At 38.2% G+C, this 24403-nt stretch overlaps 1 protein-coding gene across 1 annotated transcript in view; it reads left to right on the top strand.

The window, feature by feature from the left end:
- LOC128649461 (coiled-coil domain-containing protein 17-like) overlaps positions 1–24403 on the top strand; it is a 155173-nt gene that overhangs the window by 53629 nt on the left and 77141 nt on the right. Inside the window, exons 4-5 of the mRNA XM_053702741.1 lie at positions 11696–11849; positions 19782–19907. Of these exons, the coding sequence (XP_053558716.1) occupies positions 11696–11849; positions 19782–19907 (280 nt within the window). The remainder of the gene's footprint in view (positions 1–11695; positions 11850–19781; positions 19908–24403) is intronic.

Raw genomic sequence — 24403 nt, 5'->3', positions numbered from 1 at the left:
TCTACAAGAAGGTTTAGAAAAGGGTTTATCAGCTAGTTCATTAAAGGGACAGATTTCAGCTCTGTCCATCTTGTTACACAGACGTCTGTCAGAAAATCCAGACGTCCAGTCCTTTTGTCAGGCTTTAGCTAGGATCAAGCCTGTGTTTAAAGCTGTTGCTCCACCATGGAGTTTAAACTTAGTTCTTAACGTTTTACAGGGTGTTCCGTTTGAACCCCTTCATTCCATTGATATAAAAATGTTATCTTGGAAAGTTCTGTTTTTAATGGCTATTTCCTCGGCTCGAAGAGTCTCTGAGTTATCAGCCTTACATTGTGATTCCCCTTATCTGATTTTTCACTCAGACAAGGTAGTTCTGCGTACTAAACCTGGGTTCTTACCTAAGGTAGTCACTAACAGGAACATCAATCAAGAGATTGTTGTCCCATCCTTGTGTCCAAATCCTTCTTCAAAGAAGGAACGTCTTTTACACAATCTGGATGTAGTTCGTGCCCTCAAGTTCTACTTGCAGGCAACTAAAGATTTTCGCCAAACTTCTTCCTTGTTTGTCGTTTACTCTGGACAGAGGAGAGGTCAAAAAGCTTCTGCTACCTCTCTCTCTTTTTGGCTTCGTAGCATAATACGTTTAGCCTATGAGACTGCTGGACAGCAGCCTCCTGAAAGAATTACAGCTCACTCCACTAGAGCTGTGGCTTCCACTTGGGCCTTTAAGAATGAGGCCTCTGTTGAACAGATTTGCAAGGCTGCAACTTGGTCTTCGCTTCATACTTTTTCCAAATTTTACAAATTTGACACTTTTGCTTCTTCGGAGGCTATTTTTGGGAGAAAGGTTCTTCAGGCAGTGGTTCCTTCTGTATAATGAGCCTGCCTATCCCTCCCGTCATCCGTGTACTTTTGCTTTGGTATTGGTATCCCAGAAGTAATGATGACCCGTGGACTGATCACACATAACAGAAGAAAACATAATTTATGCTTACCTGATAAATTCCTTTCTTCTGTTGTGTGATCAGTCCACGGCCCGCCCTGTTTTAAGGCAGGTAAATATCTTTTAAATTATACTCCAGTCACCACTTCACCCTTGGTTACTCCTTTCTCGTTGTTTCTTGGTCGAATGACTGGGACTGACGTAGAGGGGAGGAGCTATATGCAGCTCTGCTGGGTGAATCCTCTTGCATTTCCTGTTGGGGAGGAGTTATATCCCAGAAGTAATGATGACCCGTGGACTGATCACACAACAGAAGAAAGGAATTTATCAGGTAAGCATAAATTATGTTTTTTCAGTCATGTGACTGCTATTGAAAAGCATTGAAAAGCAGTGCACTAATTAAAATAGCCAGTAGATGGAGCTATCCGCTTGTGTTGCAACAAAGTTATGCAAGCAGACTGAAATTAATCTGTGTACACAGAACAGACCTTAGCTATCGAGCAGCTGTCAAAGCAACAAGATCTAGCAGCCACGTTCCTATTATCTTCCTGTCCAGCTGCTTGAGGTGAGGGTGCCTAACTGCTTAATCAGTCCAGAATAAAATGCATAGAAGAGGTGCAGACCCAATATTATCTAACATGCTAACAATGCAGAGAACGTTTTGCAGAAAAATGCAAGTAAAAAAATGTTTTTGTTCATTAAACTTAGTTTGATGATACAGTCTTTTGTGTGATTATTTAATTAGGTTTATAATGCTGTTTAGCATTTAAAGTCTTCATTTCAAAGCTTTAAAAATAATGTATTAGGTGTTACTTATATCAATTTTTAGAGGGGCCTGGAACTTAACTCCCTTACTTCCCATTGACTTACATTATAAACTGGGTTTCAATTTACAACAGTTTTGATTTACAACCATTCCTTCTGGAACCTAACCCCAGCGTAAACTGAGGGCTACCTGTATATATATATATATATATATATATATATATATATATATATAATCTCTCCCCTCCCTCTCTCTCTCTCTCTCTCTCCTCTCTCTCTCTCTCTCTCTCTCTCTCTCTACACATATATTCATATATATATATATATATATACATATGTATAGTTAGATATATATATATATATTAGAAGAAAATAATTATATATATATATATATATATATATATATATATATATATATATATATATACAATGTGAAAGGAAAAGGCACTCACCGGGTCTTAAATAGTAGATAAAATCTCTTTATTCGGTATAAAGAGATTTTATCTACTATTTAAGACCCGGTGAGTGCCTTTTCCTTTCACATTCTGTATACTTATTTTTAAAGTGCACCCTGGGCAGAAGTATGTTTATTTGAAATACTGGGAGTGCTGTACCACCAATGACTGTTTATATATATATATATATTTTTTAAAATAAAAAGAACATTTTCTTTGTGAAGATTATAGGAATAAAAAGTTGGTCTAGTGCATTGTGGTGTTAGCGCACAAATGATTACTTATAGTTTGTTTTTTTCAGCGAGCCCCATAGAAGTCTATGGGGAGAAGAACTTAACGTAGACGTGATATTCAAAGTCTAGAAGTTAGTGTGCCTCAATTTTCTGCACACTAACTTTTTACTTTCAACTCGTAATACGCAGGCTAATGCCACCGCAATAGCTTTTACTTTGAGTGCAGTTAGTGCCCCGCTTTAGTGCACTGCTTTAGTGCGCCACTTGTAATCTGGCTCATAGTAAGTTAGGCTGAGGAAAAAAAAGAAAAAAATGACAATAAATTCAAGCACACAATTTTTTGCCTTAGAAAGTCCCTTTAAAGCCTTAATAAAGCAAAAACTATATTCTCTGATTCGTTAAAGCATGTCCTATTAGCATTACTGACCCTTAAACTATTAGGTTGATCACAATCTATTGTCCAATCTTTTCAGCAGCTTTTTGGCACTTTTCAGTTTTGAGCCAATCACAATCACTGCATTTCAATTGTTTTTCAGACCCAAAAACCTGTTATCGATTCGCCAATAAAAAAGCCCCTATGCTTAACATGGGACAGTCCTGTTCTTGGTGATCACAGTCTATTTTTTGTGTGTTTAGTAACTAGAAAGCCAGGTTTAGTAATGTAAAACCTAAACGTGCAAACAAATTAATCAGTCAGCTGTAGTAAAATGTCACATAGAAATGTCGCTAATTTTAGGCTCTCCCTTTTTAGTATAAACAAATTATTTTTATTTGGAAACACTGCATAACTATTTCTCTATAAGAAGCACAACATGACATGATTATAGCAATAATTCTAATTACAGAGGCTAACACTCTCTAGCCATAAGAAAAGCTTAATACATATATATACCTCCCAACATTTCAAAATTCAAAAGAGGAAAACCAGGGACCCCCCCCCCCCCCAGCAGCAAGAAAAATTTAAATGTGGTGGGCGGGGCTTAAAAAATCATAAGACCAAAGTAATTTAAATACAATTCTAATTAAAGTCATAGGCCTAGATTTGGAGTTTGGCGGTAGCCGTGAAAACCAGCGTTAGAGGCTCCAAACGATGGTTTTAGGCTAACTCCGGTATTTGGAGTCACTCAAAATAGGGTCTAACGCTCACTTTTCAGCCGCGACTTTTCCATACCGCAGATACCCTTACGTAAATTGCGTATCCTATCTTTTCAATGGGATCTTTCTAACTCCGGTATTTAGAGTCGTGTCTGAAGTGAGCGTTAGACATCTAACGACAAAACTCAAGCCGAAGGAAAAAAGTCAGTAGTTAAGAGCTTTCTGGGCTAACGCCGGTTTATAAAGCTCTTAACTACTGTGCTCTAAAGTACACTAACACCCATAAACTACCTATGTACCCCTAAACCGAGGTCCCCCCACATCGCCGCCACTCGATTAAATTTTTTTAACCCCTAATCTGCCAACCGCCACCTACGTTATACTTATGTACCCCTAATCTGCTGCCCCTAACACCGCCGACCCCTATATTATATTTATTAACCCCTAATCTGCCCCCCACAACGTCGCAGCCAGCTACCTACAATAATTAACCCCTAATCTGCCGACCGCAAAGCGCCGCCACCTACGTTATCCTTATGTACCCCTAATCTACTGCCCCTAACACCGCCGACCCCTATATTATATTTATTAACCCCTAATCTGCCCCCCACAACGTCGCAGCCAGCTACCTACAATAATTAACCCCTAATCTGCCGACCGCAAAGCGCCGCCACCTACGTTATCCTTATGTACCCCTAATCTGCTGCCCCTAACACCGCCGACCCCTATATTATATTTATTAACCCCTAATCTGCCCCCCACAACGTCGCAGCCAGCTACCTACAATAATTAACCCCTAATCTGCCGACCGCAAAGCGCCGCCACCTACGTTATCCTTATGTACCCCTAATCTGCTGCCCCTAACACCGCCGACCCCTATATTATATTTATTAACCCCTAATCTGCCCCCCACAACGTCGCCTCCACCTGCCTACACTTATTAACCCCTAATCTGCCGACCGGACCTGAGCGCTACTATAATAAAGTTATTAACCCCTAATCCGCCTCACTAACCCTATAATAAATAGTATTAACCCCTAATCTGCCCTCCCTAACATCGCCGACACCTAACTTCAATTATTAACCCCTAATCTGCCGACTGGAGCTCACCGCTATTCTAATAAATGTATTAACCCCTAAAGCTAAGTCTAACCCTAACACTAACACCCCCCTAAGTTAAATATAATTTAAATCTAACGAAATTAATTAACTCTTATTAAATAAATTATTCCTATTTAAAGCTAAATACTTACCTGTAAAATAAATCCTAATATAGCTACAATATAAATTATAATTAATTATAATTATAACTGATCGGAACAGCCAATAGAATGCAAGCTCAATCTGATTGGCTGATTGGATCAGCCAATCGGATTGAATTTGATTCTGATTGGCTGATCCCATCAGCCAATCAGAATATTCCTACCTTAATTCCGATTGGCTGATAGAATCCTATCAGCCAATCGGAATTCGAGGGACGCCATCTTGGATGACGTCCCTTAAAGGAACCGTCATTCGGCTAGTAGGCGTCGGGAGAAGAGGATGTTCCGCATCGGATGGAAGATGATGGCTCCCGAAGAAAGAAGATTGAAGATGCCGTTGATAGAAGACTTCATCCGGATCATGGACCTCTTCAGCTCCCGCTTGGATGAAGACTTCATCCGGATCATGGACCTCTTCAGCTCCCGCTTGGATGAAGACTTCAGCCGGATCATGGACCTCTTCAGCCCCCCGCTTGGGCTTGGATCAGGACATCGGAGGAGCTCTTCAGGACGGATCGGTGAACCTGGTATGGTGAAGATAAGGTAGGAAGATCTTCAGGGGCTTAGTGTTAGGTTTATTTAAGGGGGGTTTGGGTTAGATTAGGGGTATGTGGGTGGTGGGTTGTAATGTTGAGGGGGGGTATTGTATGTTTTTTTTTTTACAGGCAAAAGAGCTGAACTTCTTGGGGCATGCCCCGCAAAGGGCCCTGTTCAGGGCTGGTCAGGTAAAAGAGCTTTGAACTTTAGTAATTTAGAATAGGGTAGGGCATTTTTTATTTTGGGGGTCTTTGTTATTTTATTAGGGGGCTTAGAGTAGGTGTAATTAGTTTAAAATTGTTGTAATATTTTTCTTATGTTTTTAAATATTTTTTTATTTTTTGTAACTTAGTTCTTTTTTATTTTTTGTACTTTAGTTAGTTTATTTCATTGTAGTTATTTGTAGGAATTGTATTTAATTTATTTATTGATAGTGTAGTGTTAGGTTTAATTGTAGGTAATTGTAGGTATTTTATTTAATTAATTTAATGATAGTATAGTGTTAGGTTTAATTGTAACTTAGGTTAGGATTTATTTTACAGGTAATTTTGTAATTATTTTAACTAGGTTGCTATTAAATAGTTATTAACTATTTAATAGCTATTGTACCTGGTTAAAATAATTACAAAGTTGCCTGTCAAATAAATATTAATCCTAAAATAGCTATAATATAATTATAATTTATATTGTAGCTATATTAGGATTTATTTTACAGGTAAGTATTTAGCTTTAAATAGGAATAATTTATTTAATAAGAGATAATTAATTTCGTTAGATGTAAATTATATTTAACTTAGGGGGGTGTTAATACATTTATTAGAATAGCGGTGAGCTCCAGTCGGCAGATTAGGGGTTAATAATTGAAGTTAGGTGTCGGCGATGTTAGGGAGGGCAGATTAGGGGTTAATACTATTTATTATAGGGTTAGTGAGGCGGATTAGAGGTTAATAACTTTATTATAGTAGCGCTCAGGTCCGGTCGGCAGATTAGGGGTTAATAAGTGTAGGCAGGTGGAGGCGACGTTGTGGGGGGCAGATTAGGGGTTAATAAATATAATATAGGGGTCGGCGATGTTAGGGCAGCAGATTAGGGGTACATAGGGATAATGTAAGTAGCGGCGGTTTACGGAGCGGCAGATTAGGGGTTAATAATAATATGCAGGGGTCAGCGATAGCGGGGCTGGCAGATTAGGGGTTAATAAGGTTAGGGGTGTTTAGACTCGTGGTACATGTTAGAGTGTTAGGTGCAGACGTAGGAAGTGTTTCCGCATAGCAAACAATGGGGCTGCGTTAGGAGCTGAACGCGGCTTTTTTGCAGGTATTAGGTTTTTTTTCAGCTCAAACAGCCCCATTGTTTTCTATGGGAGAATCGTGCACGAGCACGTTTTGAGCAACTCTGGTATCGAGAGTTGAAGCTGCGTTAAATATGCTCTACGCTTCTTTTTTGGAGCCTAACGCAGCCTTTATGTGGACTCTCAATACCAGAGTTATTTTTATGGTGCGGCCAGAAAAAAGCCGGCGTTAGCTACGCGGGTCCTTACCGACAAAACTCCAAATCTAGGCCATATATTTTAATACACTCAGGCAGCAAATCAAACACAAGCTCAAACCACTGGTATGGCTATGTGAGCTATGTATTTAATTAACCTTTGCACAGACATTGCTAAATATTTTTATCTTAATTGGACATTTAATAATAAATTCTTTAAAACTGCTCTCTGCATTCCCCATTAATATTCTAGATTCTGGCCTTTAAAGTCAGCAAAAATGCACAGTAGCACACTACATAGCATACACTTATACATGCAGATACACACACACTACATAGCATACACTTATACATGCAGATACACACACACTACATAGCATACACTTATACAGACAGATACACACACACTACATAGCATACACTTATACATGCAGATACACACACACTACATAGCATACACTTATACATGCAGATACACAGACACTACATAGCATACACTTATACAGACAGATACACACACACTACATAGCATACACTTATACATGCAGATACACAGACACTACATAGCATACACTTATACATGCAGATACACACACACTACATAGCATACACTTATACATGCAGATACACACACACTACATAGCATACACTTATACAGACAGATACACACACACTACATAGCATACACTTATACATGCAGATACACACACACTACATAGCATACACTTATACATGCAGATACACAGACACTACATAGCATACACTTATACATGCAGATACACACACACTACATAGCATACACTTATACATGCAGATACACACACACTACATAGCATACACTTATACAGACAGATACACACACACTACATAGCATACACTTATACATGCAGATACACACACACTACATAGCATACACTTATACAGACAGATACACACACACTACATAGCATACACTTATACATGCAGATACACAGACACTACATAGCATACACTTATACATGCAGATACACACACACTACATAGCATACACTTACACATGCAGATACACACACACTACATAGCATACACTTATACAGACAGATACACACACACTACATAGCATACACTTATACATGCAGATACACACACACTACATAGCATACACTTATACAGACAGATACACACACACTACATAGCATACACTTATACATGCAGATACACACACACTACATAGCATACACTTATACATGCAGATGCACACACACTACATAGCATACACTTACACATGCAGATACACACACACTACATAGCATACACTTACACATGCAGATACACACACACTACATAGCATACACTTACACATGCAGATACACACACACTACATAGCATACACTTATACATGCAGATACACACACACTACATAGCATACATGCAAATACACACACACTACATAGCATACACTTACACATGCAGATGCACACACACTACATAGCATACATGCAAATACACACACACTACATAGCATACACTTACACATGCAGATACACACACACTACATAGTATACACTTACACATGCAGATACACACACACTACGTAACATACATGCAAATACACACACACTACATAGCATACACTTATACATGCAGATACACACACACTACATAGTATACACTTACACATGCAGATACACACACACTACGTAACATACATGCAAATACACACACACTACATAGCATACATGCAAATACACACACACTACATAGCATACATGCAAATACACACACACTACATAGCATACACTTACACATGCAGATACACACACACTACATAGCATACATGCAAATACACACACACTACATAGCATACACTTACACATGCAGATACACACACTACATAGCATACACTTATACATGCAGATACACACACACTACATAGCATACACTTATACATGCAGATACACACACTACATAGCATACACTTACACATGCAGATACACACACACTACATAGCATACACTTATACATGCAGATACACACACACTACATAGCATACACTTATACATTCAGATACACACACACTACATAGCATACACTTATACATGCAGATACACACACACTACATAGCATACACTTATACATACAGATACACACACACACACTACATAGCATACACTTATACATGCAGATACACACACACACACTACATAGCATACACTTATACATGCAGATACACACACACACACTACATAGCATACACTTATACATGCAGATACACAGACACTACATAGCATACACTTATACATGCAGATACACAGACACTACATAGCATACACTTATACATGCAGATACACACACACTACATAGCATACACTTACACATGCAGATACACACACACTACATAGCATACACTTATACATGCAGATACACACACACTACATAGCATACACTTATACATGCAGATACACACACACTACATAGCATACACTTATACATGCAGATACACACACACACACTACATAGCATACACTTACACATGCAGATACACACACACTACATAGCATAAACTTATACATGCAGATACACACACACTACATAGCATACACTTATACATGCAGATACACACACACTACATAGCATACACTTATACATGCAGATACACACACACACACTACATAGCATACACTTATACATGCAGATACACAGACACTACATAGCATACACTTATACATGCAGATACACAGACACTACATAGTATACACTTACACATGCAGATACACACTCACATTACATAGCATACACTTATACATGCAGCATACACTTATACATGCAGCATACACTTATACATGCAGATACACAGACACTACATAGTATACACTTATACATGCAGATACACACTCACATTACATAGCATACACTTATACATGCAGCATACACTTATACATGCAGCATACACTTATACATGCAGATACACAGACACTACATAGTATACACTTATACATGCAGACACACACACACTACATAGCATACACTTATACATGCAGATACACAGACACTACATAGTATACACATACATGCAGATACACAGACACTACATAATATACACTTATACATGCAGATACACACACACATTACATAGCATACACTTATACATGCAGCATACACTTATACATGCAGATACACACACACTACATAATATACACTTATACATGCAGACACACAGACACTACATAGCATACACTTATACATGCAGATACACAGACACTACATAGCATACACTTATACATGCAGATACACAGACACTACATAGCATACACTTATACATGCAGATACACAGACACTACATAGCATACACTTATACATGCAGATACACACACACTACATAATATACACTTATACATGCAGACACACAGACACTACATAGCATACACTTATACATGCAGATACACAGACACTACATAGCATACACTTATACATGCAGATACATACACACTACATAGCATACACTTATACATGCAGATACACACACACTACATAGCATACACTTACACATGCAGCATACACTTATACATGCAGCATACACTTATACATGCAGATACACAGACACTACATAGTATACACATACATGCAGATACACAGACACTACATAATATACACTTATACATGCAGATACACACACACATTACATAGCATACACTTATACATGCAGCATACACTTATACATGCAGCATACACTTATACATGCAGATACACACACACTACATAATATACACTTATACATGCAGACACACACACACTACATAGCATACACTTATACATGCAGATACACAGACACTACATAGTATACACATACATGCAGATACACACTTATACATGCAGATACACACTTATACATGCAGCATACACTTATACATGCAGATACACACACACTACATAATATACACTTATACATGCAGATACACACACACATTACATAGCATACATTTATACATGCAGATACACACACACTACATAGCATACATTTATACATGCAGATACACACACACTACATAGTATACACTTATACATGCAGATACACACACACTACATAGTATACACTTATACATGCAGATACACACACACTACATAGCATACACTTACACATGCAGACACACACACACTACATAGCATACACTTATACATGCAGATACACATACACACACTACATAGCATACACTTATACATGCAGATACACACACACTACATAGCATACACTTACACATGCAGATACACACTTATACATGCAGATACACATACACACTACATAGCTTACATTTATACATGCAGATACACACACACTACATAGTATACACTTATACATGCAGATACACACACACTACATAGCATACACTTACACATGCAGACACACACACACTACATAGCATACACTTACACATGCAGATACACACACACTACATAGCATACACTTACACATGCAGATACACACACACTACATAGCATACACTTACACATGCAGATACACACACACTACATAGCATACACTTATGCATGCAGATACACACACACTACATAGCATACACTTACACATGCAGATACACAGACACTACATAGCATACACTTATACATGCAGATACACACACACTACATAGCATACACTTACACATGCAGATACACACTTATACATGCAGATACACATACACACACTACAGCCTTCTTACTCCTGCTTAACCCACACACCATTCCTTTTCCACAGGGAATCTAACAGATATCTAACCCTGTGAGAACAAAGCCAGCTGCTTCTGATTTAATGCATGGGGCAAATCGGGACAGATGGCTAGCAACCCGGGACAGGGGGACAGACCCCTAAAATCGGGACTGTCCCGTGAAAATCGGGACAGTTGGGGGGTATGCATATATATGTAGCTGTATCTCAAACAAACATTTCTTTTTCCCCAACAGATATTGTTCAAAGATTGAATGAAATAGCTGCTCAGAGTAAAAATAATGTCTATCTTGAGAAAATGATAAAACATCTGAATACCCAGGAACAAAAGAATGAACAACTTTTAGCATCCATGAAGCAGAAGATAGACATGCTGCAATTAGACTCAATGTACGTTCATACGTTTATGTTGTCTGCTTCCTGTAATAGTGTGACTGTGAATATGCCTACATTGTCACTGCATGAGAATATATTTTGATAATTGTTGTTTAATTTATGGGGAAGATTATATATATATATATATATATATATATATATATATATATATATATATATATATATATATATACAGTATATATATACAGGGAGTGCAGAATTATTAGGCAAGTTGTATTTTTGAGGATTAATTTTATTATTGAACAACAACCAAGTTCTCAATGAACCCAAAAAACTCATTAATATCAAAGCTGAATATTTTTGGAAGTAGTTTTTAGTTTGTTTTTAGTTATAGCTATTTTAGGGGGATATCTGTGTGTGCAGGTGACTATTACTGTGCATAATTATTAGGCAACTTAACAAAAAACAAATATATACCCATTTCAATTATTTATTTTTACCAGTGAAACCAATATAACATCTCAACATTCACAAATATACATTTCTGACATTCAAAAACAAAACAAAAACAAATCAGTGACCAATATAGCCACCTTTCTTTGCAAGGACACTCAAAAGCCTGCCATCCATGGATTCTGTCAGTGTTTTGATCTGTTCACCATCAACATTGTGTGCAGCAGCAAACACAGCCTCCCAGACACTGTTCAGAGAGGTGTACTGTTTTCCCTCCTTGTAAATCTCACATTTGATGATGGACCACAGGTTCTCAATGGGGTTCAGATCAGGTGAACAAGGAGGCCATGTCATTAGATTTTCTTCTTTTATACCCTTTCTTGCCAGCCACGCTGTGGAGTACTTGGACGTGTGTGATGGAGCATTGTCCTGCATGAAAATCATGTTTTTCTTGAAGGATGCAGACTTCTTCCTGTACCACTGCTTGAAGAAGGTGTCTTCCAGAAACTGGCAGTAGGACTGGGAGTTGAGCTTGACTCCATCCTCAACCCGAAAAGGCCCCACAAGCTCATCTTTGATGATACCAGCCCAAACCAGTACTCCACCTCCACCTTGCTGGCGTCTGAGTCGGACTGGAGCTCTCTGCCCTTTACCAATCCAGCCACGGGCCCATCCATCTGGCCCATCAAGACTCACTCTCATTTCATCAGTCCATAAAACCTTAGAAAAATCAGTCTTGAGATATTTCTTGGCCCAGTCTTGACGTTTCAGCTTGTGTGTCTTGTCCAGTGGTGGTCGTCTTTCAGCCTTTCTTATCTTGGCCATGTCTCTGAGTATTGCACACCTTGTGCTTTTGGGCACTCCAGTGATGTTGCAGCTCTGAAATATGGCCAAACTGGTGGCAAGTGGCATCTTGGCAGCTGCACGCTTGACTTTTCTCAGTTCATGGGCAGTTATTTTGCGCCTTGGTTTTTCCACACGCTTCTTGCGACCCTGTTGACTATTTTGAATGAAACGCTTGATTGTTCGATGATCACGCTTCAGAAGCTTTGCAATTTTAAGAGTGCTGCATCCCTCTGCAAGATATCTCACTATTTTTTACTTTTCTGAGCCTGTCAAGTCCTTCTTTTGACCCATTTTGCCAAAGGAAAGGAAGTTGCCTAATAATTATGCACACCTGATATAGGGTGTTGATGTCATTAGACCACACCCCTTCTCATTACAGAGATGCACATCACCTAATATGCTTAATTGGTAGTAGGCTTTCGAGCCTATACAGCTTGGAGTAAGACAACATGCATAAAGAGGATGATGTGGTCAAAATACTCATTTGCCTAATAATTCTGCACTCCCTGTATACACATATGGTCTGGAATTCTTTCTTTTTTTTCAATTTCCATTCATTCTTCTCTTAATCTCCCCATTAGTCTATCAATTCTTCATTCCTCAGTCCTTTAAAGGGATATAAAACAATCTGTTTCATTGTTGTAACAAAAAAAGCACTAAGCAGTGGGTTATACTTGGGATATGAAACCCACATTTTTTCTATTGTGATTCAAACAGAGCATACATTTTTTTTAAAAGTTTCCAAATTACTCTTATTTTAAAATGTGTTTAGTTCCCATGATATTCTGTGTTGAAGAGATACCTAGGTAGGCATCTAGAGAACTACATGGCAGGAAATAGTGCTGCCCCCTAGTGCTCTTGCAAATGGATAACAATCTTGCAAAACTTCTGCCATATAGTGCTCCAGAAAAAGGTCAGGTCCTAAGCATAGTCCCTACTTTTCAACAAAAGATACCAACGGCTAGATTTAGAGTTCGGCGGTAAAAGGGCTGTTAACGCTCCGCGGGTTTTTTTCTGGCCGCACCATAAATTTAACTCTGGTATCGAGAGTTCAAACAAATGCTGCGTTAGGCTCCAAAAAAGGAGCGTAGAGCATTTTTACCGCAAATGCAACTCTCGATACCAGAGTTGCTTACGGACGCGGCCGGCATCAAAAACGTGCTCGTGCACGATTCTCCCATAGGAAACAATGGGGCTGTTTGAGCTGAAAAAAAACCTAACACCTGCAAAAAAGCAGCGTTCAGCTCCTAACGCAGCCCCATTGTTTCCTATGGGGAAACACTTCCTACGTCTGCACCTAACACCCTAACATGTACCCCGAGTCTAAACACCCCTAACCTTACACTTATTAACCCCTAATCTGCCGCCCCCGCTATCGCTGACCCCTGCATTACACTTTTAACCCCTAATCTGCCGCTCCGTAAACCGCCGCCACCTACGTTATCCCTATGTACCCCTAATCTGCTGCCCTAACATCGCCGACCCCTATGTTATATTTATTAACCCCTAATCTGCCCCCCACAACGTCGCCGACACCTACCTACACTTATTAACCCCTAATCTGCCGAGCGGACCTGAGCGCTACTATAATAAAGTTATTAACCCCTAATCCGCCTCACTAACCCTATCATAAATAGTATTAACCCCTAATCTGCCCTCCCTAACATCGCCGACACCTACCTTCAATTATTAACCCCTAATCTGCCGACCGGAGCTCACCGCTATTCTAATAAATGTATTAACCCCTAAAGCTAAGTCTAACCCTAACACTAACACCCCCCTAAGTTAAATATAATTTTTATCTAACGAAATAAATTAACTCTTATTAAATAAATAATTCCTATTTAAAGCTAAATACTTACCTGTAAAATAAATCCTAATATAGCTACAATATAAATTATAATTATATTATAGCTATTTTAGGATTAATATTTATTTTACAGGCAACTTTGTAATTATTTTAACCAGGTACAATAGCTATTAAATAGTTAAGAACTATTTAATAGTTACCTAGTTAAAATAATTACAAATTTACCTGTAAAATAAATCCTAACCTAAGATATAATTAAACCTAACACTACCCTATCAATAAAATAATTAAATAAACTACCTACAATTACCTACAATTAACCTAACACTACACTATCAATAAATTAATTAAACACAATTGCTACAAATAAATAAAATTAAATAAACTATCTAAAGTACAAAAAATAAAAAAGAACTAAGTTACAGAAAATAATAAAATATTTACAAACATAAGAAAAATATTACAACAATTTTAAACTAATTACACCTACTCTAAGCCCCCTAATAAAATAACAAAGCCCCCCAAAATAAAAAATTCCCTACCCTATTCTAAAATACAAATATTACAAGCTCTTTTACCTTACCAGCCCTGAACAGGGCCCTTTGCGGGGCATGCCCCAAGAATTTCAGCTCTTTTGCCTGTAAAAAAAAAACATACAATACCCCCCCCCCCAACATTACAACCCACCACCCACATACCCCTAATCTAACCCAAACCCCCCTTAAATAAACCTAACACTACCCCCCTGATGATCTTCCTACCTTGTCTTCACCATGCCAGGTTCACCGATCCGTCCTGGCTCCAAGATCTTCATCCATCCCACGCGGGGGCTTGACATCCACTGAAGAAGTCCAGAAGAGGGTCCAAAGTCTTCCTCCTATCCGGCAAGAAGAGGACATCCGGACCGGCAAACATCTTCTCCAAGCGGCATCTTCTATCTTCTTCCATCCGATGACGACCGGCTCCATCTTGAAGACGTCCAGCGCGGATCCATCCTCTTCTTCCGACGACTAGACGACGAATGACGGTTCCTTTAAGGGACGTCATCCAAGATGGCGTCCCTCGAATTCCGATTGGCTGATAGGATTCTATCAGCCAATCGGAATTAAGGTAGGAATTTTCTGATTGGCTGATGGAATCAGCCAATCAGAATATAGTTCAATCCGATTGGCTGATCCAATCAGCCAATCAGATTGAGCTCGCATTCTATTGGCTGATCGGAACAGCCAATAGAATGCGAGCTCAATCTGATTGGCTGATTGGATCAGCCAATCGGATTGAACTATATTCTGATTGGCTGATTCCATCAGCCAATCAGAAAATTCCTACCTTAATTCCGATTGGCTGATAGAATCCTATCAGCCAATCGGAATTCGAGGGACGCCATCTTGGATGACGTCCCTTAAAGGAACCGTCATTCGTCGTCTAGTCGTCGGAAGAAGAGGATGGATCCGCGCTGGAGGTCTTCAAGATGGAGCCGGTCGTCATCGGATGGAAGAAGATAGAAGATGCCGCTTGGAGAAGATGTTTGCCGGTCCGGATGTCCTCTTCTTGCCGGATAGGAGGAAGACTTTGGACCCTCTTCTGGACTTCTTCAGTGGATGTCTAGCCCCCGCTTGGGGTGGATGAAGATCTTGGAGCCAGGACGGATCGGTGAACCTGGCATGGTGAAGACAAGGTAGGAAGATCATCAGGGGGGTAGTGTTAGGTTTATTTAAGGGGGGTTTGGGTTAGATTAGGGGTATGTGGGTGGTGGGTTGTAATGTTGGGGGGGGGTATTGTATGTTTTTTTTTACAGGCAAAAGAGCTGAAATTCTTGGGGCATGCCCCGCAAAGGGCCCTGTTCAGGGCTGGTAAGGTAAAAGAGCTTGTAATATTTGTATTTTAGAATAGGGTAGGGAATTTTTTATTTTGGGGGGCTTTGTTATTTTATTAGGGGGCTTAGAGTAGGTGTAATTAGTTTAAAATTGTTGTAATATTTTTCTTATGTTTGTAAATATTTTATTATTTTCTGTAACTTAGTTCTTTTTTATTTTTTGTACTTTAGATAGTTTATTTAATTTTATTTATTTGTAGCAATTGTGTTTAATTAATTTATTGATAGTGTAGTGTTAGGTTAATTGTAGGTAATTGTAGGTAGTTTATTTAATTATTTTATTGATAGGGTAGTGTTAGGTTTAATTATATCTTAGGTTAGGATTTATTTTACAGGTAAATTTGTAATTATTTTAACTAGGTAACTATTAAATAGTTCTTAACTATTTAATAGCTATTGTACCTGGTTAAAATAATTACAAAGTTGCCTGTAAAATAAATATTAATCCTAAAATAGCTATAATATAATTATAATTTATATTGTAGCTATATTAGGATGTATTTTACAGGTAAGTATTTAGCTTTAAATAGGAATTATTTATTTAATAAGAGTTAATTTATTTCGTTAGATAAAAATTATATTTAACTTAGGGGGGTGTTAGTGTTAGGGTTAGACTTAGCTTTAGGGGTTAATACATTTATTAGAATAGCGGTGAGCTCCGGTCGGCAGATTAGGGGTTAATAATTGAAGGTAGGTGTCGGCGATGTTAGGGAGGGCAGATTAGGGGTTAATACTATTTATGATAGGGTTAGTGAGGCGGATTAGGGGTTAATAACTTTATTATAGTAGCGCTCAGGTCCGCTCGGCAGATTAGGGGTTAATAAGTGTAGGTAGGTGTCGGCGACGTTGTGGGGGGCAGATTAGGGGTTAATAAATATAACATAGGGGTCGGCGATGTTAGGGGTAGCAGATTAGGGGTACATAGGGATAACGTAGGTGGCGGCGATTTGCGGTCGGAAGATTAGGGGTTAATTATTTTAAGTAGCTTGCGGCGACGTTGTGGGGGGCAAGTTAGGGGTTAATAGATATAATACAGGGGTCGGCGGTGTTAGGGGCAGCAGATTAGGGGTACATAAGTATAACGTAGGTGGCGGTCGGCAGATTAGGGGTTAAAAATTTTAATCGAGTGGCGGCGATGTGGGGGGACCTCGGTTTAGGGGTACATAGGTAGTTTATGGGTGTTAGTGTACTTTAGGGTACAGTAGTTAAGAGCTTTATAAACCGGCGTTAGCCAGAAAGCTCTTAACTCCTGCTATTTTCAGGCGGCTGGAATCTTGTCGTTAGAGCTCTAACGCTCACTGCAGAAACGACTCTAAATACCAGCGTTACAAAGATCCCATTGAAAAGATAGGCTACGCAAATGGCGTAGGGGGATCTGCGGTATGGAAAAGTCGCGGCTGAAAAGTGAGCGTTAGACCCTTTAATCACTGACTCCAAATACCAGCGGGCGCCCAAAACCAGCGTTAGGAGCCTCTAACGCTGGTTTTGACGGCTACCGCCGAACTCTAAATCTAGGCCCAAGATAATAAAGAAAAATGTATAATACAAGTAAATTAGAAAGTTGTTTAAAATTGTGTGCTCTATTTAAATCATGAAAGAAAAAATGTGGGTTTCATATCCCTTTAATAGAAATCATTGCAATAGGTAATATTCATTGTTTTAAAATGATGTTACCTTTTATTTCTTTTTTAAGTTTGTTTGTGCAGTGTCTATTACTTCCAGTGTCAGCCCTACAAGGAGGCTAGGGTCTCTACATGAAGGCAGTGGGATTTTTTTTTCATTTAAAGTGTTGCCATGAGGCACCATAGAATAGCTTCAGTCAGTTTACTGCCTTCTATCCGGAGGACTCCTGCTGCAGAAATCATGTATCTCATTCCACCCATTCCCATAGCTCCCTTTTTTAAAAAAAAATCTGTTTAGTTCCTATGAATGTATTAGCTTTTCTCTGTATTATGCTATCCATTTTTCACATTTTTCTTTACTGTATTTGTTTTCCTTTCTATGTCCATCTTTGTCCTTATAGCTTGATCTTTCATGTCTACTGTCTTGTTTATACCATGTGTTGACCTGTATCTTTTTGTCTCTTTCCTCTCAATCCTCTTTATCTTTCTTCACAGTCTCTTTAACCCCCCCCCCCCCATATTGCCTGTAACAAAGTGCCACCAGTAACCTACAAAGAGCAGGGATTTAACACACCCTGCTCTGTGGCCAAGAACATTTTGTGTTGTTCACTCCCTGATACCCTGCTCCAAGCACCCAGCAAATAAGATGGAAGTAAATTGCATCATGTTTGATACTGTCCATAACACTAATGTCACCCATAATCTTATATCTTACCTCCATAAGGCACAGATGTCCATCTGCTAGCTGGAAGGGAGAGTTGAGCAGTGTATTATGAAGCAAACAAACAAATAATTTACCCCTAAAATAGAATAGAATATTTATGCCTGCTGGGAGCTGGTAACACAATATTTGTCTCCATCTCACAAAACCTGCTTCATGTGTTTAGGCATAAAAATGCACATGAAGTAGTTCCATTTCCTTCCTTGTCCTCTGCTTCCTCAGTCCTACTATATACCCGCTTCATGTTACCTTATTAGACTTCATCTGCCACTCTCCAGTGTTTTACATCTCATTTTCTTGTAATCGGTGACATAGTATACTATATAGGCAGCCATCTTGATGTCAGAGATCTCAGTTTATGGCCAGCCCAGAAAATCTTGTAGACGCTGTGACAGGATAGTGTCCAAAAATGTAGTCATAATACATTTTATTGCCTTTTAATGAGATTTTAACCAACTCACTTGTAGTTCATATTTCTTTTGTATTTTTTTTTGGGTGTAACTTTAAAGCAATATTGTTATTAAAAAAAGGATACCATATAATATTCTCTTCAAAATGCTCCATTGTTCCCTTGTATTATATTGTACCCGAATTTAAGAAAATTTGCATTATAAGAATCTTATACTTGTGTTATTTTATTTTGTTTACCTGATTTAAGGAAAAGGAGAGGTTATACAAGACAAAGTGAGCTCTCTGCAAAACACAAGACAGAAAAAACTCAACCATCCTTTCAGCAATCTTATATCCCCTTTTATGGTGGTGGAGGCTTATTGGCTGAAATAAGGTAAAGTTTCACAAAGTAGATTTTAAAACCATGTGTATAATGAAAATGTAGAAATACCCCATTTATATAGTGCATAATAAAAAGACAATGCAATAACACTTACTCTGAATTTGATATTTTTTTCTGACAAATTTGTTTTTTACCCATTTGCCGGCCCCCTGTATCATTGACAGCCATCAACCAATCACAGACTAGTAATACGTATACCCTGTGAGCTTGTGCACGTGCTCAGTAGGAGCTGGTGCCTCAGAAAGTGTAAATATAAAAAATTTGCAACATTTGATAATAGAAGTAAATTGGAAGGTCTCTTAAAACTGTGTGCTCTATCTGAATCATGAATCATTATACATGGCTGTATTGGAATTTGTGTTTGTTTGTCACACTTTCTATAACCAAAAATTAGCAATATTAGGTGATACCTTTTAATTCAGTTTAATAATTAATTAATTGACTTGTCATATTCACTTATGTAATTCTGCTCCATGAATATCACCCCCTCCCCCCTTTTTTTTCTCCTAACATTCAAGTAAAATAATGTAACAAAAGATAATAGGATATTTAACACTAAGGAATTTGGCGGTGCTATAATTGTCAAACACACACACATATACCTATACAGAAAGGAAAATGTATTACAATGCATTTTGACACTCGGTTAAAGGGACAGGATACCCAAAAACTTTCTTTCAAGACTTTCACAGAGAATGCAATTTTAAACAACTTTGCAATTTACTTCTATTACCCAATTGATTGTATTCTCTTAGTATTCTTTATTAAAAAGATTACCTAGGTAGGCCAAGGAGCAGAAATGCACTATTGGGAACTAGCTGCTGATTGGTAGCTGCACATGTATGCCTTTTGTCATTGGCTCACCTGATGTGTTCAGCTAGCACCCAGTTGTTCATTGCTGCTTCTTCCACAAAGGATACCAAGATAATAAATCAAATTTGAAAATAGAAAATAATTGGAAAGATATTTAAAATTGTATGCACTACCTAAATCATACATTAAGTTTCTTTCATGTAATTAGCAAGAGTCCATGAGCTAGTGACGTATGGGATATACATTCCTACCAGGAGGGGCAAAGTTTCCCAAACCTTAAAATGCCTATAAATACACCCCTCACCACACCCACAATTCAGTTTTACAAACTTTGCCTCCCATGGAGGTGGTGAAGTAAGTTTGTGCTAGATTCTACGTTGATATGCGCTTCGCAGCAGGCTGAAGCCTGGTTTTCCTCTCAGAGTGCAGTGAATGTCAGAGGGATGTGAAGAGAGTATTGCCTATTTGAATACAATGGTCTTCCTCTAGGGGATCTATTTCATAGGTTCTCTGTTATCGGTCGTAGAGATTTCTTCTCCTACCTCCCTTTTCAGATCGACGATATACTCTTATATACCATTACCTCTAATGATTCTCGTTTCAGTACTGGTTTGGCTATCTACTATATGTAGATGAGTGTCTTAGGGTAAGTAAGTCTTATTTCTATTTATGACACTCAAAGCTATGGTGGGCACTTTATATGTAAAGTTCTAAATATATGTGTTTAAACTTATATTTGCCATGATTCAGGATATTCAGTATTCCTTCATTCAGACTGTCAGTTTCATTTTGAGAAAATGCATATAAATTTTCAATTGACTTTTTTTCAAAAATTGCAGGCTGTTAGGCTCGCGGGTGCAGAAAATGCTTCTATGTATTGCGTCATTCTTGGCGCAAGACTTTTTTGGAGCAAAAATGTTGTCATTTTTTTCGTAATTGCGTAATTTTTTACGTATGTGTATTGCGGACGTATTTTTGGCGCCAAAAAATATGGGCGTCATTCTTGGCGCCAAAATGTGTGGGCGTCATTCTTGGCGCCAGTTTTTTTCACATTATTTCAGTCTCACTTTTCAGTTGCTTCTGGTTTTCTAGAAGTTTGTTTCATTTTGCATTTTTTCCCATTCCTGAAACTGCCATTTAAGGAATTTGATAATTTTGCTTTATATGTTGTTTTTTCTTTTACATATTGCAAGATGTCTCTACCTGACCCTGGATCAGAATCTACTTCTGGAAAAGCGTTGCCTGATGTCGGTTCTACCAAAGCTAAGTGCATTTGTTGTAAACTTTTGGTAACTGTTCCTCCGGCTGTTGTTTGTGATAGTTGTCATTATAAGCTATCAAAAGCAGATAGTATTTACATTAGTAATAATCCATTACCTGTTGTTGTTCCTTCAACATCTAATGTTCAGGATGTTCCTGTTAATGTTAAAGAATTTGTTTCTAAATCTATTCGGAAGGCTCTGTCTGTTATTCCTCCTTCTACTAAACGTAAGAGGTCTTTTAAAACTTCACATATTTCAGATGAATTTTTAAATGACCACCATCATTCTGACTTATCTATTTCTGATGTGGATCTATCTGATTCAGAAGATTCTACCTCAGATATTGACACTGATAAATCTTCATATTTAAGATGGAGTTTATTCGTTCTTTACTTAAGGAAGTGTTGATTGCTTTAGATATGGAGGAGTCTAGTCCTCTTGATATTAAAACTACTAAGCGTTTAAATGCAGTTTTTAAACCTCCTGTGGTCATTCCAGAAGTTTTTCCAGTTCCTGATGCTATTTCAGAAGTAATTTCTAGGGAATGGAATAGTCTGGTTACTTCATTTACTCCTTCTCCAAGGTTTAAGAAATTATACCCTTTGCCATCTGATCGATTAGAGTTTTGGGATAAAATCCCCAAAGTTGATGGGGCTATTTCTACTCTTGCTAAACGTACTACTATTCCTACGGCAGATAGTACTTTGTTTAAAGATCCTTTAGATAGGAAGCTTGAATCCTTTCTAAGGAAGGCTTCTTTATGTTCAGGTAATCTTCTGAGACCTGCTATTTCTTTGGCTGATGTTGCTGCAGCTTCAACTTTCTGGTTGGAGGCTTTAGCGCAACAAGTGTCAGACCATAATGCTTATAGCATTGTTAAACTTCTTCAACATGCTAATAACTTCATTTGTGATGCCATTTTCGATATCATTAGAACTGATGTCAGGTATATGTCTTTAGCTATTTTAGCTAGAAGAGCTTTATGGCTTAAGTCTTGAAATGCAGATATGACTTCTAAATCAACATTGCTTTCTCTTTCTTTCCAAGGTAATAAATTATTTGGTTCTCAGTTAGACTCAATAATTTCAATGGTTACTGGGGGGAAGGGAGCCTTTTTACCTCAGGATAAAAAATCTAAAGGTAAATATAGGGCTGCTAATCGTTTTCGTTCCTTTCGTCAGAATAAGGAACAAAAGCCTGACCCTTCCTCTAAAGTAACAGTTTCCGTTTGGAAACCTTCTCCAGTCTGGATGTAAGGATATGTTTAGTTATTTTTAGAGAACACTACAATACAGCTCCTGCTTTATGCAGGACCACTCAGTCTCACACCTTACCTCGGATTCCCACAGATTTAACTTAAGGGAACCCTGATATGCTCATTGATCTGAGGGTCACTACAGCAGGGTTGCTGAGTGAAACTGGAACCTTCACGCAATAATAAATGCTTATAGCAGAAAAGAGAGTAAGTCTTATAGGATTGACTTCAGCAGTAGTGAAAGAGTTAATTAGTGCAGGTGTCTAAATTCAAACAGAGTTGCAATGTAAATAGTTTATGCAGCAGGCTTTAGCAAACACACTGAAATTAACACAGTACTTTGATAAGTGAATAAATCAACCTCTGGTCATTTTGTAAACCATACTTTGATAGTGAATATTAATAATTTCCAGAGTTGTTCAATCAGAGTAATATAAGCTGTGGTTAACTTGAGGAAACAGATATAGTTTAAGTTAGAGCAAACAGTTCATTTCAAGCACAATAGAGGTTAATTGCGTAAAGTTTGAAATATGCTTAAGCAGTCCGATAATGAATAATGGTAGTTTGTAATAATCTTTGTCACAGTTATTTGTTTGCAATTTGGTAAATAGCAGTAAAAAGGTTTAGTGCATATTCGATATCAGAAGCGAATATGAAAATCCAGCAAATGAGCGTTCCACAATATATATCAAATGAAAGAGAAATGAGGTTGCAGCAATACACACAGTTCATAAAATGCCATATATATAGACTAGTAATATTGGAGATGATATTAGCACATAGCGATACAGTTACCACACAGCAACAAGTCCAAGGAGTATCGCAGAGAGCCTTGCAGAGATCCGCGGCGGGAGAATGTGGAGCGTGACGTCACACGCTGCAGGGAACAACCTCAATACAGGAGAGAGACTGAGAAATCTCTTAGTGAACAAACGGAGCAAATTTTCAAGTACAAAAGAGAATCTGCAAGTTGATTCGAATAGGCAGATACTCAAGGTGAGCAATAAGTTGAGAATACAAAGTAGTATAAACGGCAAGGTCTCTTCTGAAGCAGCTTCACACTGAGCAACAAATTACCAAGCAATGAGTTCTTTGGGAGGAGCCTTAAATAGGGGTAGTGAGTTGACATTCTTAAAGGCACAGTAGGAAAAGAGATA

This window comes from Bombina bombina, chromosome 2 (genome assembly GCF_027579735.1).
Source record: "Bombina bombina isolate aBomBom1 chromosome 2, aBomBom1.pri, whole genome shotgun sequence".
Classification (NCBI taxonomy): Eukaryota; Metazoa; Chordata; class Amphibia; order Anura; family Bombinatoridae; genus Bombina; species Bombina bombina.
This window is presented reverse-complemented; position numbering and strand designations above follow the sequence as displayed.